Genomic DNA, 17,701 nt, shown 5'->3' on the forward strand with positions numbered 1-17,701 from the left:
AAATGCTGCTTCTTGTCCGGACCGATTTAGCCTGGAAATGTAGTTTTATATGGCAATCCTTCACTTTGACTATTAGGTGGGAGTCCTGAGCTAGGGACCTTGTTTTTGATGTCCATGTGGGTATCTTATTGAAATTTTTCCAAAAGTGATGTATACAGCACTATAATTGACTTACAGTGGTCCTTAAAAGTTAATTTATAATAATACACTTTATTTAGCACCAAAATGTTCCACAGTGCTGTTTTAGAACCCTGAGAATTTTCTATATTTCTGCATGTATTTGACCTAAAACTACATCAGATTACCAAATCAAACAAAGTAGATAAAGATAACCAAATTAAACAAATCAGTAAAAATGTATAAACCGGGTAGCTTATTTATTATGTAAAGGCTGATCGCATAATTTTCACCCCTCAGATGCCATGGTCAAATGTGACCATGGCACCTGGGCAGTCCGGAACCGGGAGCTCCTGTAACAGCGTTCCCTGGCTGAGATCAGGGAACCTGTTACGCTGTACTAATAGACCAAACCCTCAAGCAGGCTTCAGCAGCTATTAGTGAAATATACCAATACAGGCCACTAGGTGGCAGCACTGTATTGTTATATTGAAAATGAAGTGTTAAATGATGGCTATATAGCCATCAATGAGCACAATGAGCAATATAATGATTGCCAGTTATAGTCAAATGGCAAAAAAAATAGTTTGCAAAAATAAAATAAAAATTGAAAAATCTGATAGTTCAAATCATGCTCATTTCCTCAAAATACTTAACCAATAAAAAAAATAAACATCATGGGCATCGCCGCGTGCGAAAATTCCTGTACTATTAAAATATAGCAATATTAATTCCATATGGCGAATGACGTAATGGAAAAAAAAATAGCCAATTTGCCATTTTGTGTCACTTCAACTCCTCAAACAACTTTTTATAAAAAGTGATGAAAAAGTCACACACGCTTCAATATGATATCACTAAAAAAAAAGTACAAAAAAATAAGTCCTCGTACAGCTCCGTATGCATAACTACAAAGAAAGTTTTAGGGGTCAGAATATGGTAATGAGAAAAAAGTTAATTTTTTTCGGTTTTTAATTTGTTTTCAGTATTAAAACGCAAGAAAAACCATGCAAGTGTGATATTGTTGTAATTGTATTGACCTGGAGAATGAAGGTTACATGTCAATTTTGAACTCTGTAAAGAAAAAATATAATTGCGGCAGAATCGTTGTGTTTCTTCCAGTTCCACCCCATTTGGAAATGTATGCAACCATAAATGGTGCTATTAGAAAGTACAACTTGTCCTGCAAAAAAAAAGTCCTCATAAGGCTATGTGAACGGAAAAATAAAAAAGTTATGACTGTGGGAAGTGAAAAACAAAAATAAAAAATCTCCTGGTCCTCTAAGGGTTAAAAAAGAATAAAGATAACATTTTGGAATGGCCAAGTCAAAGTTTTGACCTTAATCCTATAGAAATGTTGTGGAAAGACCTGAAGTGAGCAGTTCATGGGAGGAAACCACCAACATAAGAGAGTTGAAACTGTTTTGTATAGAGAAAAGGGCTAAAATCCCACCAAGCCGATGTGCAGGACTAATCAACAATTAACAAACACGTTTAGTTGTAGTTATTGCTACAAAAGGGGGTCACACAAGATAGTGTCAAATATTTTTGTTTTATTTGATGATTTTTATCTACTTTTAGAACTTGTGTGAACATCAGATACAGGTCAAATTTATGCAGAAATATAGAAAATTCTATTGGGTTCACCAACTTTCAAGCACCACTGTACTATAAGGGAATGTGCCCCAATGTCCACATATTGGAAGTCCCATTCCCTTGATTCAGTACAGTCTACACTGTATAAGCACAACGTTTGAAATCCAGTGTTCCTCACTGGAGGCGGTCAATGGCCGGGTTTGGTCACAGAAGCAGCGTACAGTCAGTGAAGAGAACTATATTGGAGTAAGGTAGAGAGACTTCCCATATCAGGATATCAGGCAGCCGCAGATTCCATGATAACATTATATGAATGAGATACTTTTAAGACTGTTTGCCGAAATGGCAGCAGAAGATGCGAATATTCAAGATGCCTATGTTGTCCAATGATCCACCAAACAGAATGTTTCCAGAACAAAAGTGATAGGACATTTTACCCCATTCTTGGAAAACTGGATTGCAACTCCACTCATGTGATCTATGTACTTGAATGCCCATGCAATCACATATACGTTGGGAGAACAATACAAACGCTAAGAAATAGATTGAATAAACACCGATCTAATATCAAAAAATTATATTTGAAACCGCGTCCCCAGACACGCTGCAGACTTTCATGGAGGGAGCACAATAGGTTTCAGAATCACCCCAATCGAGCAAATACCCATATGCCAGCGGGAATATACCTAATATATAAGAAACATTCTATGTTTCTATAGGGGCAAAGGTTTAAAAGTAATATCAGGAAGTATTACTTTACTGAGAGAGTAGTGGATGCATGGAATAGCCTTCCTGCAGAAGTGGTAGCTGCAAATACAGTGAAGGAGTTTAAGCATGCATGGGATAGGCATAAGGCCATCCTTCATATAAGATAGGGCCGGGGCTATCCATAGTATTCAGTATATTGGGCAGACTAGATGGGCCGAATGGTTCTTATCTGCTGACACATTCTATGTTTCTAAATGTACTGGATCTTTGAATTGAACAGTCTAAATCCACACGGACTTAAAGGGAACCTGTCACCTGGATTTTGTGTATAGAGCTGAGGACATGGGTTGCTATATGGCCGCTAGCACATCCGCAATATCCAGTCCCCTACTGTACGTGAGATGAGTCCTGTATGTGAGAGGAGTCAGGGACAGGACTCCTCTCAGGTTAATTTGCATATGTATCAAATCGTTTTTATACACAATAAAAGCACACAGAGCTATGGGGACTGGGTATTGCGGATGTGCTAGCGGCCATCTAGCAACCCATGTGCTCAGCTCTATACACAAAATCCCGGTGACAGGTTCCCTTTAATGAGGCATTTGAAATCAACTTATAAGCCTCATCCCAATCACCACAATACATTGCCACGAAAAAAAAAAAAATTCATCAATACCAGCATTCTCATCCTTCAGCTCTTTTTTTTTTTTTTTTTTACTAGCCATTTTATGTATTTATATCCAGTTCTTATCCTTTTATAGTTATTTATAGTTTTCCTTCCACCTACATTATACATACGGTATATAGGCTTCCAGCTTATACCCATGTCCCCCTTTCTCTACCACCATTATATATATATTCTTTCTAACAATAAATTAGGAAGCTCCTATATACTCCCTTTCACCCTACAACTCTTCATATAGGTTATGACACCGAATAGTGACACGAGTACTCATGTAAGTCTAGACAGTATCATATTATCATATTTAATAGTAATATATCGCATGCATTATATATACATACACAGGTGAAACTCGAAAAATTAGAATATTGTGCAAAGTTCATTTATTTCCGTAATGCAACTTAAAGGGTGAAACTAACATATGAGACAGAATCATTACATGCAAAGTGAGATATCTCAAGCCTTTATTTGGTATAATTTGGATGATTACGGCTTACAGTTTATGAAACCCCAAAGTCACAATCTCAGGTCCCCTTTGCTCAGGGGGTATGGATTAATCAGCTGACTACAGTGTGACACTTTGAGCCTAGAATATTGAACCTTTTCACAAAATTCTAATTTTAAGCTGCATTACTGAAATTCCTTTAAATTTGCATTACTGAAATAAATGGACTTTTGCACGATATTCTAATTTTTCGAGTTTCAACTGTATATAAAAAGTTTTTTATGTATATTCCTTTTGGTATCATCTCTTATGTATTATATATTTAATTGCACTGTTTACATTACTAATTTTAGTCCCTCATTTTTTATGTATTCATAATGTATTACCTATACATTCTTTTTTTTTTCCTCCTATGTATCGTGCATTTAATTGGATTGTCTATATAACTTATTTATTTCAGTTCCCCATTTTTATCTCTTTATTGTATTGCCTACACATTCTATTGGTCCCCCCCTCATAAGTTTTAGTATATCTGCACCTTTTTGCCCCTAAGTAATGTAAGTTACATTGGCTGCGGTGGCTGAAGATAGGATGAGCGTTGTTCTCTCCATGACAACGCATCACGTGACTCCAAGCACCCCGGGCACCACCCACAGCCTTTTCTACATACTGAATATTCTCTCCCCACACTGTATTGGCTATTAATGTCAACCTGATGAAGGGGATCTGAACTCCCCAAAACACGTTGGTTTTACTTGTGCGCATTTTTCAATGGAATAAAGAAACCTTTCAACATTCAAGACTGTCTGAATTGGGTTTGAAGCGCCGGAGCAGGATTTCCTTTTTACCATATCAGGATATCAGGCAGATTCCATAATAACATTATATGAATGAGATACTTAGACTGCCGCACTTTTGGAAAATTTTCAACAAATAGGGCACATGGATTAGGGTTTTCTTTGTTAACCCACCCCATGAATGCACATGTCATGTACTTGGGTGGACTTACAGCCTCTTAAATTTCACATTTAGCATTTTATACTATCCAACAGCTGCAGCAAGCATTGTTTTTTTAGATAAGTATGGTGAGACCGCTCTGGGCATTGAATATAATAGAGAGATTAGGTTGTTCTTTAAGGGATTAACTTTTTCTTTTTCCTTTTTGCATCTCGTACAATAAGGGATTGGGTTGTCCTGAGAATGAAGACATGAATTTGAACAATGAAATGAACTTATGTTGAGTGAAGATAAAGTCCACCTTAGAAAGGGATTATTTTATTTCTGTCTGTTATCTTTATGTTGTAGCCTCGATACCATAATGTTCATATTGTACAACTTAATCATTTCAACTATAATACATAGAGATAAAGTTCTGAAGTGATTGAAATGCCTATTTGCCTCATCCTTACGTTCACTTTGGCCATAAAATACAAATGTCTGTAAAATAATTTAAAGGTGTTGTCCACAATTAGAAAAACATGGTGGCTTTCTTTTCATAAAAGTTACCACACCTGTCTACCGCCTGTGCGCGGCATTGCAACTGATCACCATTCATATCAGCAATACAAGACACGACCCAGGCAATGGAGCTATTTTTATTTTTAAAAAAATCAAATGTTCTTAATCCAGTACAGCCCCTTTAAACTATTTTTTTATGTAAAGGTTTACACATCTACAAGCTGTATCTACAGTAATTAGGGACCAGATGGGCCGTGACAGCAAAAGGGCCCTCACACTAACAAGGGTGTGAGGGTGTAAGGAAGAGGAAGGAAAAACATGTATTTGATTACACTGGCTTGTTATTTGAGAAAAGAGACCAGGAGACCACAATGCAGTCCATAAAATACCAATTCTGAACCTTACTTTCTGGTTTCAGAGAATAGACATTGACCGTTATGTGGGAAAATGTTGGAGAACTTTGTAGGAAAAGACTTCTCACACTTGTAGATTCTGAACTAATGTGAAATTGTTGAATTGTGGTACACAATAGGGATAGGTACAGTGCTGCCCGTAATTATTCATACCCCTGGCAAATTTTGACTTAAAGTTACTTTTATTCAACCAGCAAGTAATTTTTTTACAGAAATGACATAGGTGTCTCCCAAAAGATAATAAGAAGATGTACAAGAGGCATTATTGTGGGGAAAAAACATTTCTCAGCTTTTATTTACATTTGAGCAAAAAATACGCACTGTGGAAAATCTCAGAGGACGTGGTCGGAAGCCAAAAGTGACACCTGTGCTGGCCAGGAGGATAGTTGGAGAGGTGAAAAAGAATCCAAGGATCACCACCAATGCCATCCTGGTGAATCTGGGCTCTGCTGGTGGCAATTTGTCAAAAGGCAGACAATCCAACGGACACTGCACACTGCTGGGTTCCACGGATGCAGACCAGGCACACAAAAGCTCGCTTGACCTTTGCAAAAGCTCATCTGGACAAAGAAGAAGACTTCTGGTCTTCTGTGTTATGGTCAGATGAAACAAAAATTGAATTGTTTGGTCACAATGATGTTTCCTTCATTTGGCGTAAAAAAGGAGAAACCTTCAACCCAAAGAACACCATCCCCACTGTCAAACATGGTGGTGGGAACCTAATGCTTTGGGGGTGTTTTTCAGCCAATGCACCAGGGAACCTAATCACAGTAAACGGCACCATGAAAAAAGAGCAATACATGAGGATTCTCAACGACAACATCAGGCAGTCTGCAGAGAAACTTGGCCTTGGGCACCAGTGGACATTTCAGCATGACAATGACCCAAAACACACAGCAAAAATGGTGAAGAAATGGTAGCAGACAACAACATTAACGTTTTGGAGTGGCCCAGCCAGAGTCCAGACTTGAATCCAATTGAGAATCTGTGGAGGGAGCTAAAGATCAGGGTGATGGCAAGAAGACCCTCCAACCTGAAAGATTTGGAACTCATTGCTAAAGATGAATGGGCAAAAATACCTGTGGAGACATGCAAAAAGCTGGTCTGCATTTATAGGAAGTGTTTGATTGCTGTAATAGCCAATAAAGGCTTTTCTATTGATTATTGAGAAGGGTATGCATAATTTTGGACTGGATACTTTTTGCTCAAATGTAAATAAAAGCTGAGAAATGTTTTTTTCCCCACAATAATGCCTCTTGTACATAGTCTTATTATCTTTTGGGAGACACTTATGTCATTTCCCGTCAAAAAATTACTTGCTGGTTAAATGAAAGTAACTTTAAATCAAAATTTGCCAGGGGTATGAATAGTTATGGACAGCACTGTATTTGAGCTATATGGGTAAAGCCTCATTCACACGTCAGTGTTTTGGTCAGTGATTTCCATCAGTGATTGTGAGCCAAAACCAGGACTGGAGCCTCCGAAGACATAAGGTATAAGGGAAATATCTGCACCTGTTCTGTGTTTAGAGCTGCCCCTGGTTTTGGCTCAAAATCACTGATGGAAATCACTGACCGAACACTGACTGTGGTCTGGGCTGTCAGGATATATTGGTTGTAGTTCAACGGGCAAAGAAGAACAGGAGGATTGGTCTTTACTTGGTCTTTCAAGACTCAGACATGGTTAAATGTCAACATATGTACCCAATATTATATCAAACGTGTTTGCGGTTCTATTTCCTTCATTGAAAGGATTATACCATACCAGAACTTATTTAGACTCTACCACAACATTAGAAATTCATTAGATTATGGCTTTGATTGTGTATCTGTAAAGCAAAAACGTTCTGACCTTTTGCGGTATGGAAAGTTTGTGGAATGGATTACAGACATATGCCAGGCTCCTGATTGAAGTGAGACGCCTTGATCCAATGATAGACGGGTTTCTTTATTAGTGTTTTTATACTTGTGTGGATCTTTTCAGTATAAAATTCAAATCTGTTTATGGTTTTGCATGCTAGATTCAAAATTTTGTGAAAATTGTGCCTGGATTTGTACTCTTCATGGATGGAAAAATGAGATAAAGAGGTCCTCATATGCTTTTATTTTATGTCCATGTGTGATAATTAAGCAGCGACTTGGTGGCAGCCATGTGATCATCTATAACCATCTGTTAATAGATTTTTACCATATTTTTCCTTCTTGCAGATTGCATAATTGTCTATGTAAAATAGGCAAAGATGGATTCCATTCACCCCATTTACCCAAAAAGTGCATTGCCTTCAAGATCCCTCAAATTAATAAAGGACTACTTATTAAACCCTAGAATAGTTTGTCACTAGTCCATGCAAAACTCATGGAGAAATAAGTCTTTTCTGTACAAGCATCACAGCACTTTATTTTATGTACATACTGGGGAGATGTTTTATTATGTTGTAGAATGTAGATTTTTCATGTGTCCTCTGTGTATTCACATATAAATAATGGTCGGGGTGCAGCCACACATTCAGGTTTCTGGATGCAGTTTTGGAAGCCAAGACCAAGAGTGACTTCAAAAAGGAGGAGGAGTATTATCTGTCCATTATTTTTTCTCTCCTTTTATAATCCACACCTGATTGTGGCTTCCAAAACTGCATCAAGAAACTTGACCGTGTTCCCTAACACAGAAATAAACATATGGTTGAGTAGGCATACCTTTATAAAGTGTGGTACAGCCCATTTGCAGTTCATATTTTTCTTCATTTTGTAACACACTTCAAACCTCAGATTGATACCGATTTTACACTTGTGAATTTGTCACCAGCATTTGTAAGCCAGAACCAGGAGAGGAATATAAACCAAAAAACTATCAAATGATTTGTGTATCTGTTCCTGGTTTCGGATTACAAACATTGACGCACAATACCAACCAAAATACACTCTTCTGAAATTAGCCGAAGACTACTGAGTCTTCAGAAAGACCACAAATAAAAGCTTAAAGAAGCACTCCCACAAGAAATGTTTATTCTCTGTCCTGTTAGAAAGGCAAATGAAGTAAACTGTAGTGAAGGTAATTTTCTTACCAATGATGGTGAGTTATAACCTCCCTTCTGATTCTCAGCTGTGTCATATGACCAGCACTGTGGTCTCCAACTGACACAGGACAGGAAGTCAGTTACTTCTGTATTCATTCCTATGAGACTGACATTGAGGCTCCCATAGGAATACATAGAGAAACTGACCACACATAAGATGTGTTATTTGGAGAGGCAAATTGATGGTCACATGACACAGCTGAGGATCATAAGGAAGGTTATAACTCACAAATACAGTCTCTGGTAAGAAAATTACCTTCACTACCATTGAGAATTAAAAACAAATGTGTGTTCTTCCGTATCAGTGAGCACAGAGAAATAAACTCCTATATTGAAAAGTGTCCCATAGTCCGTTTACTGTGAGGTTAATATTTTATCTGAATGGCAATTCTCATTATTAATAGTAGGTGTCGAACTGGGATTAGAGTATAACAGCTCTATTGTTCTCTTGATGAGCGTAGATAATAAAGTCCACAGACGAGCACTGCACTTTTCAGTCTGATGCTCTAATTAAGTCACTACAGTGGACGCTCTCTCTGGTCACATTGATGGTCAAGCAGGGCTGTTTGCCATGCTGAAAGCCCAAACAAAGTGGAAGATAATGAGCAAGGACAGGAAGTAGAATATTTTGAGTGACAAAAAAATTGTATCCAGAAAACTACCCACCCTTTTGTAATGAAAAAAAAACTACAATATTTACCTTTTTTTTATTAATATGTGATAAAAAAAATTGTAATGAAAGTGTCCCTTTAAGAACCATACCATACAGTCTATTTAGCTTCCAATATCCACATGTTTGCAAGGGAAGGACCATTTGAATTTGTAGATGTTAAGAAAATCTTATTTCCTCGACAAATAAATTTAGTTTTTTCCAATTTTAGCAGCCTACTCCTGGAAAACAGATTTGTCCAATTCATGGTTGTATGAGGTCATTGGACAGAATAGGGGTTGTGTGATAATTGCTATAGGAAAGGTTAACTGGCTGTGGACATCATTAGCGAGGTGTTAGAATATCATTACCGCTCAGGAACAGGCTAAACACTCTAATGTAGCACAGACAAATGAAGAAATTGGTTTCGTACTCTTACTTTTATATGGTAGGGTGATGCAGTGCCAGGGTAAAGGGTTCGTTTTCGGGAAACTTTCCGTGTACAAATGTAACTAAATGCGAAAAATTGATCCCACGTAGACCATGTTTTCATGTCATTTTGTCCACTTTCTTACATCATGCACCCTTTCTATGTTAATTTGGCCAGACAAGCAGAGGTTTCAAAATCTTATATTAATCAACAGGGGCGGACTGGACATAGACCCCACAGGGACATTTCCCAGTGGGCCGATGCTCCGGAGGGACTCTTGAGCCCTTCTCACAGCCGCTGGCCTGGTTCATAATGATCTGATGCTCTCCTGAATTCAACTGCATCTCCATCTTCAGGACAGTGATGCACTTGCAGCGAGGGTGGTGGTATTTTGTGCTGCACTGTGGTATTTGGTTCTGCAGGGGTGGTATTTTGTGCTGCACTATTGTTGGCCCTGCCTACTTGTGTTGTCCTGCCTTCTGTCAATTTGGACTCACCTACAACAAACAGCAATTTTTACGTTTCCAGGGCCACTTTAAGTTCCCAGTCTGCCCCTGGCTCTAAATATATAAGAAAAATCCTATTTTAGTTAGAACTGGTGCAACCTTGTCTGATAATGCTTACTACACCTCTTAATACATCTTCTTTTATCTATACATATTTGGTATCTATACTATATACCAGGGTGTACACAGATACTTCAAGGCAACGCAAAGTGCAATGCCCCAGGTTTCCGACAAATTTATGTTTTTTTTTATATTTAGCAGAAGAAATTTTAATTTAAATAAATTGTAATAAAAGTTTTGCTCCATCCCATTCGCTTTTTCTGACTTTTATGTTTGAAAAAGTGAAACAGATGCTTAATAGATATGGCGCTCATTCTGATCATCATATTTTTCAGTGTATTTACACCAGACAACTGGCAAAAATACATTGCTAAATCTCCTGCTTCCCTTCTATTATAAAGCTGGTTGCCCCATTTTCTGCTACTGTTTGCAGCCTCCACTAGGGGCAATGTAGGCACTTTCTGTTTATCACTCCCCCAGAGTCCAATAAGAAGAGCATGCATTAAAGTGAGTCTGTCACCTCCAAACTTGGTTTCTAAGTAGGCATACCGCCATGTAGGGTAGAACCCCTGAAACATAACCATACTTTTCTTGTGAAAATCTGGTCCTCTAATCTCAAGAAATGCTTCTTTTCATTTTTATGTAAATTATCCTGCTCAGCGGCATATTTGCATTGAAACAGATTTTGGAGGTGACAGAAAACCTTTAAGCTCCTAAGGCTACTTTCACATCAACATTTTGGCTTTCTGGTTTTGGATCCAGCAGAGGATCTCAAAACCGGGCCAAAACGGATGCATCAGGATGTCTTCCATTCCGGTAGCATTTCGTTTTGTGACCACAGAACAAGCCGGATCCGTCACTAAAAACAAAGTAAGTCAATGGTGCCGGATCAGTTTTTTTCGGATCCTAAAAAAAACTGATCCGTCACCCATTGACTTACATTGTCTTTAGTGACGGATCCAGTTTGCTCCATTTCGATTTAACATAACCGCGATCTAACAGAACGGATGCATCCTGGTGTGTTAAATCAAACAGAATCGTTTTGGTCACAGACAAATATTTTTGGTAGGGATTTGCTATGAATTTCAACGTATTAGGGTGAATGCCACTATCAAAATCTGCAGAAAGAATTAAAAATCGGCATCTCATGTCAAACTGTATAGATTTTTTTTCTGCAGTGTGTGGATAAGATTTGTAAAAAATCTCCTCCACTTTTCTGCTACTCTGATTATCTGTGTGCTATCCGGATCTATGCTATTTTCAGCAATATCCACCACTTTTGCCAATTTTTTGTCCATGACTGATCCGTTCAAATGCATAGGTCCAGACAAAAAATAAAAAGGATGCACTATGGCATCTGTTACGTCTGTGTTTTGCGAATGGAAATCTGAACAGCCCTCTGAATCCAGTCTAACTGTTTTATGGTCCTTACGTAGATTCAGTTTAGAAGTACCTAGAAGATGGAGTATCTCAGTCATAAAGTGTATATCACTAGCGCTAAAGAAAAGCTAAGGTGGGGTTCACACCAGTGCTTCAATTTCCAATGTTCTGCTCTGTTATAGTAACGGAATGGTCAAATGACAGTAACGGATGGTGCCCGATGGATCCCATCAACTATAATGGGATCCATCAAGTTTCCAAAAATCTTATGCTATTGTGTATTTTTAACGGACTGGAGTGAAGAGATTTACACATAAATTGCCACTACAGTGGGTTGTAACCTTGCACATTACTTGTGTATGATCTCTTTTCTAGGTACTCGAAGTAATAGTATTCTGTGTCCTGCTGTACATCTACAAGAGGAAGGGGGTGAATCACATAGTGGTCCTGCTACTTTTAGTCGCTCTGCTGGGTGAGTTTTCATTGCTTTCTGATAATTAGTGTTGAGCAAACTTATTTTTCAAGTTTGGCGTGCAAGGTTTGGGTTATCTAAGAATTCCGTTATTCCATAACTTATGGTCTGTGGTAGTGGAATCCATAACGGAATTCTTAGATAACCTGAACCCGAACACAAGTTCGCTCATCCCTACTGATGATATCTAGATCTGAGCATCATGTTCCTCTCTCTTTCCATTAGTATTTGTTTACGGTAAATCAAACTCTTACTGGAGGCCATCTGGTTGGTGTGTGATTCACTTGAAAGACTTTCTGAGAATGTTGTAGTTCCACAGATTGCATTACATCCAATATTCCACATATCAAATTTTGTTTCAGATCATGGACATTAGACCCCTTAGATGCCTTGGTCAATTGTGAACATGGCATCTGCCTTCCCAGGGTCTGAACGGCTCACCCGCACTGAGATCGAGGGAGCCGTTCATTGTCTGTGGTAGCCTCGAACCTGCTGGAGGCTCCTATGCCTACCACTGCAATGTTCCTATGGAGAACTCCATGGGAACATAATGAAACTCCAATAGGTAATTCATTTCAATCTATGGGAGAAGCGATCATATGTAATATAAAAGCAAAAAAAAAATTTTTTATTAAAATATTTAAATAAAATACAAATTCAAATCACTCCCCTTTCCCCATTAAAAATAACCAATAAAAAAAATCATTGCCAAAACGCCCGTACTATTAAAATATTAAGGTGTTTATCCCATACGGCAAACGCATAATGGGGAATAAACAATAAAAATGTCTGATTCGCCTTTTTTTTTTTTGCTTGACCTTCCAAAAAATAGAATAAAAAGCTATAAAAAGTCATACATGCTCCAAAATGGTATCAATATAAACTACAGATCGCCCCGCAAGAAATGAGCCTTCACACACAATGTGGCAATGCAAAGAAAAAATATTTTTTTCAAGTTTTCTTTTTAAAGTATATAAAAATAAAAAAAACAATGTAAGTGTGGTATTGCTGTAATCGTACTGACTCAGAGAATGAAGGGAGCAGGTCAGCTTTACTAGGGGACCGCCATAAAAATTAAACCATAAAACTGAATGTCGGAATTGTGTATTTTTTCCCAATTCCACCCCATTTGGAATGTTTTTCCAGCTTCCCAATATAAAAAGGTGCCATTAGAAAGTACTTGTCCCGCCCTCATATGTCTTATGTGAACTGAAAAACAGACTTATTCTACAGGTCAGTACGATTACAGAAATACCACATTTATACAGTTTATCTTGTGTTTTAACACTTAAAAAAGAGAAAAACTAATGGAAAGAATTTATTTTTTCTTTGCATTGCCATATTCTGACCTTCATAACTTTTTTTATAGGTATGTCTGCAGAGATGAGTGAGGGCTCATTTTTTTCGGGTGATAGATAGTTTTTAATGATACCATCTTAGAGTATGTATGACTTTTTGATCACTTTTTATTCTTTTTTGGGGGACAGGTGAAAAGATGAAAAAGCAGCGACATTTCGACTTCTTTCCCATTGCGGCATTCACCATACGGGAAAAATTATATTTTATTAGTATGGCCATTTATTTTTTTTATTATGAGGAAAGTGGGTAATTTGATTCTTTTATATATTTTTAAAAACTTTTTTACACATATTTTAAGTCCCCTTAGGGAACTTTAACAAGCGTTTGTTTGATCACTTATAGATTATCCTATAGATTGCAATGAATTACCATTGCAACCTATGAGAGTTGCTCTAGGTTCCAATGGAGCCAGTCACCTGCAAGCCTCCGTAGGGAACTTCGTTTTTCCAGCTTCTGCAAGTGTAATGAAAAAGACAAAGGTACTATTACATTTATGTATAGCTGTGCTATAGGACAATGTAAGCACTGTATATGGCCATATGGAGGTGACAGACTTCCTTTAAATAATCTCTGCTATTATATGTGTCTTCTATGTGTGTACTGTATGTATATAGATATTCAGTATACATAAGATAGATCTTCATTACACGTCTTAGATCTGTCTCTTATTCATTTCAGCTTCGGTAACAGTGATTTCAGTAAAAGCTGTGGCTGGCATGATAACAACGACCTTCAAGGGGGAAATGCAGCTTACGTACGCCATCTTCTACGTCATGGTAGTTGCAATGGTCGCATCATGTGTCTTTCAGGTCAAGTAAGTCATGTCGCTGTTAGCAAGAAGTGTGTCCTCCCGTCTGACAGCCCTCAGTTGTCTGTTTGACCAGACGGGTCCTTCTATAGCAGAATCTTAATGACTGTTCTGTCTGTGTTTGCGGTAATATGTCGGCCTGTGCTTGCTTTTGTCTTAGTATTGCACTGAGAAATAATTGATGCAATAGTTAAAATCAGGACAAAGAATCAGTATAATTAATCTTCATTAGTGGAAGTCAGTGCAGTTTCATCATTAACTAGACATGGAAATGTCAGCTTCTATTCTCTGTGCTTTAGAAGTAAAAATAAAATCACACAAATGCACCCAGAAATGTTGGATAGCTACAAAATTTGGGAGGCAGCCATGTCTCAGGCAGATGTGTAAATGATTACAAGTGTGGTCTGCTTAGACATTGTGTCTTGCCTCAGGAGGGCGTAAAAGTGCTTCCACCATTGTCCTATAAAAATGCTCTAAGAGGCTACATTTGGGTAGTGTACTTATTGGTGAGAGATCGTTGACTGCTAGACATGCCTCTACGACGCACTTGAAGACTTTTAGCCCAGTTGATAGACTTTGAGAGTGGGCACATTATTGGACAGAGAACCAGGATGGTCATTTTGATGAATTGTCCACTATCTAGGCCGTTCTGACTTAACGGTTAGGAGGTGTTGTGAGCAGTGGTTACGTGAGGCTCTGGACGGCCCAGACAAACCACCAGTAGAGAGGAACGTTTAAACCGCTGACAAGCATGAGCAGCTACCACAGTTTCATTGACACACGTCCCGGCCATTTTCCCAGTGCTTAGAAAATGGAAATCTGCTGTCATTGACAGCCAGCCACCTTCACTTTCTTTTGCAGTGGTGTCATAAACAAGAAACCTGGACTGCTATGGACTTGGACAGTATCATCTTTAGCAATGAATCCAGGTTCTGTTTGAGTTACCATTACTGTTGGGTTGAAGTTTGGAGGCCTCGTGTTGAGCGCTTTCATTCTGCCTTTGCTGTGGAGCAGCACACTGTCCCAACTGCTGGTGTAATTATATGGGGAGCCATCGCATATGACAGTCTGTCACCCCTAGTATTGACACAAGGGACACTAACAGCTTAGTGATATGTGTAGGACGTCCTGCAGCCACATGTGTTCCTTTCATTGCAGGGCTTCCAACTGGTATTTTTTAGCAGGATAATGCTCTTCCACACACAGCAAGGGTTTTCCAGGAATATCTACACCAGATTGCACAACTTCCATGACCTGCCCAGTCACCAGATTTATCGCCAATCGAGCATTTATGGAACCAGCTGGAACTTCTGCAACCTACAAATGCCCAGCTTTAATATCTGTGGGCAAAAATGCTGCAGGATACCATATGGAACCTGTATGTCAGGCTAGAGGAGGCCCAACAGGGTCTATATCCCCTTGTTAGGCTACTTTCACACTAGCGGCAGCCTTCTCCAGCAGGCTGTTCCGGAGGGGGAACAGCCTGCCGGATCCGTGCTGCCGCTAGTGCGCCATGCCACCGGAAGTCCGCTCCGGCCCCATTGACTATAATGGGGGTGGGGTGGCATGTTTGCTGTGCTGTGGGAGGACCTCCGGCCCGCCCCCATTATAGACAATGGAGCCAGAGCGGACTTCCGGTGGCATGGTGCACTAGTGGCAACACAGATGCGGCAGGCTAGTTCCCTGACGGAACAGCCTGCGCGAGAAGGCTGCCGCTAGTGTGAAAGTAGCCTTAACTTGTACAGTTTTTCCCAATAAAGTTAATGATGAAAAGTATACCACTCCCTGGCATACTTTTGTTGCAGATTTGGTATCAAAGGGGATTTGTGGCCGAATCTGCAACTTTTCCCCACTCACGCCACTTTTCCGAGGTGGTAGAAAATGGGAGTGTGGTATGGGCGGGGAAGAGGCCGAGCCAGCCGTCCCGTCTCTCTATCATTTTCTACTCCTGTTTTTGGCATAGAAAATGACTTCAATCTGCGCCAGCAAGGGAGCTGGCATAGATTTAAGTAAGTCACACGGCCAAAGTCTAAGTGGCGCCTCTACATAACTTAGGCGCATCAAGTGCCAGCACAGGGTTATTAAAACTTTGGTCTTAATAAATGACCCCATTATTCTTTTGCTCCAATATTGTAATCACTTACACACATCCTCATTACATTCACACATAGAAAGTTTCATTCGGTTCCAACAACTCCTACTTTTTTTTTTTTGTCAATGAGTGTATGTTCCAGGACAGCAAGTAAAATAAATTCACTGCAAAGAAAACAGCTAATTAAACTGCACTTCAAAGAATTCAACATCTGTCTGTGATGAATGTTTCATATCACTTCCTACGTAAGATGGGAGTTCGACCCAAATAGAATATTGTACGGAATGAATAAAAAGACCTGGCAACTATGAATATGAGAAGCTCTTGAATAATGCAAAAATATGTTGACTGTCTCTAAGGAGATTTATGTAACTAAGACATTGATAACCTATTCATAGAATAAGTCATCAATATCCGATCTGTGGGGTTCCGATACCTGGAACCCCTAGAAATCAGCTGTTGCAGTGTACAGAGCCAGAACACCATAGCTCTATACACCGTGTAGTGGTCATTCTTGGGTACTGCAGCTCAGATCCTGTTTTACTTGCAGACCCATGGTACGGCGATGGATGCGAAATTCGCACCCAGTTTCGCCAATTTATTAATGCCGTATTGGGAGCATATATACACTCACCTAAAGAATTATTAGGAACACCTGTTCTATTTCTCATTAATGCAATTATCTAGTCAACCAATCACATGGCAGTTGCTTCAATGCATTTAGGGGGGTGCTCCTGGTCAAGACAATCTCCTGAACTCCAAACTGAATGTCAGAATGGGAAAGAAAGGTGATTTAAGAAATTTTGAGCGTGGCATGGTTGTTGGTGCCAGACGGGTACCAGATTTCAACCTAAAAGAGCATCTTTGGGATGTGGTGGAACGGGAGCTTCGTGCCCTGGATGTGCATCCCTCAAATCTCCATCAACTGCAAGATGCTATTCTATCAATATGGGCCAACATTTCTAAAGAATGCTATCAGCACCTTGTTGAATCAATGCCACGTAGAATTAAGGCAGTTCTGAAGGCAAAAGGGGTTCCAACACCGTATTAGTATGGTGTTCCTAATAATTCTTTAGGTGAGTGTATATTGACCCCTAAATAAGTAGAGAGAAGGGTGATGGCAGTCTTATTCTGTGGAAAAGATACATAGATGACTGTCTATGTATCTGGAAATAAAAGGAAGTCGCTCTGAGAGAATTTATTGTGTATATCAATGATAACACTTGGAATATTACATTTACGGAAAACATTAGCAGAAAAACAGTTAACTTCCTCGATTTAGAAATTATAGTAGAGGATGGGTTAATCCATACGAGGACCTTTTTCAAACCCACAGATCGCAATGGTTATATCGATGTCAGCAGCTGCCATCGTAAATGTTCCAAAATAAGAGATTATGATGAACAGAGTAGAAAAATCCTACAAAGGACTGCGAAATACGGCAAATTACATA

At 39.0% G+C, this 17,701-nt stretch overlaps 1 protein-coding gene across 1 annotated transcript in view; it reads left to right on the top strand.

Annotated features, from left to right (window-relative positions):
• The window catches only part of NIPAL2 (NIPA like domain containing 2), a gene marked incomplete at its 5' end in the record, with an annotated part of 81,447 nt that overhangs the window by 36,333 nt on the left and 27,413 nt on the right, over positions 1–17,701 (top strand). Inside the window, 2 exons of the mRNA XM_040433856.1 lie at positions 11,893–11,989; positions 14,027–14,162. Coding sequence (XP_040289790.1) covers positions 11,893–11,989; positions 14,027–14,162 — 233 coding nt within the window. The remainder of the gene's footprint in view (positions 1–11,892; positions 11,990–14,026; positions 14,163–17,701) is intronic.

This window comes from Bufo bufo, chromosome 5 (assembly GCF_905171765.1).
Source record: "Bufo bufo chromosome 5, aBufBuf1.1, whole genome shotgun sequence".
NCBI lineage: Eukaryota > Metazoa > Chordata > Amphibia > Anura > Bufonidae > Bufo > Bufo bufo.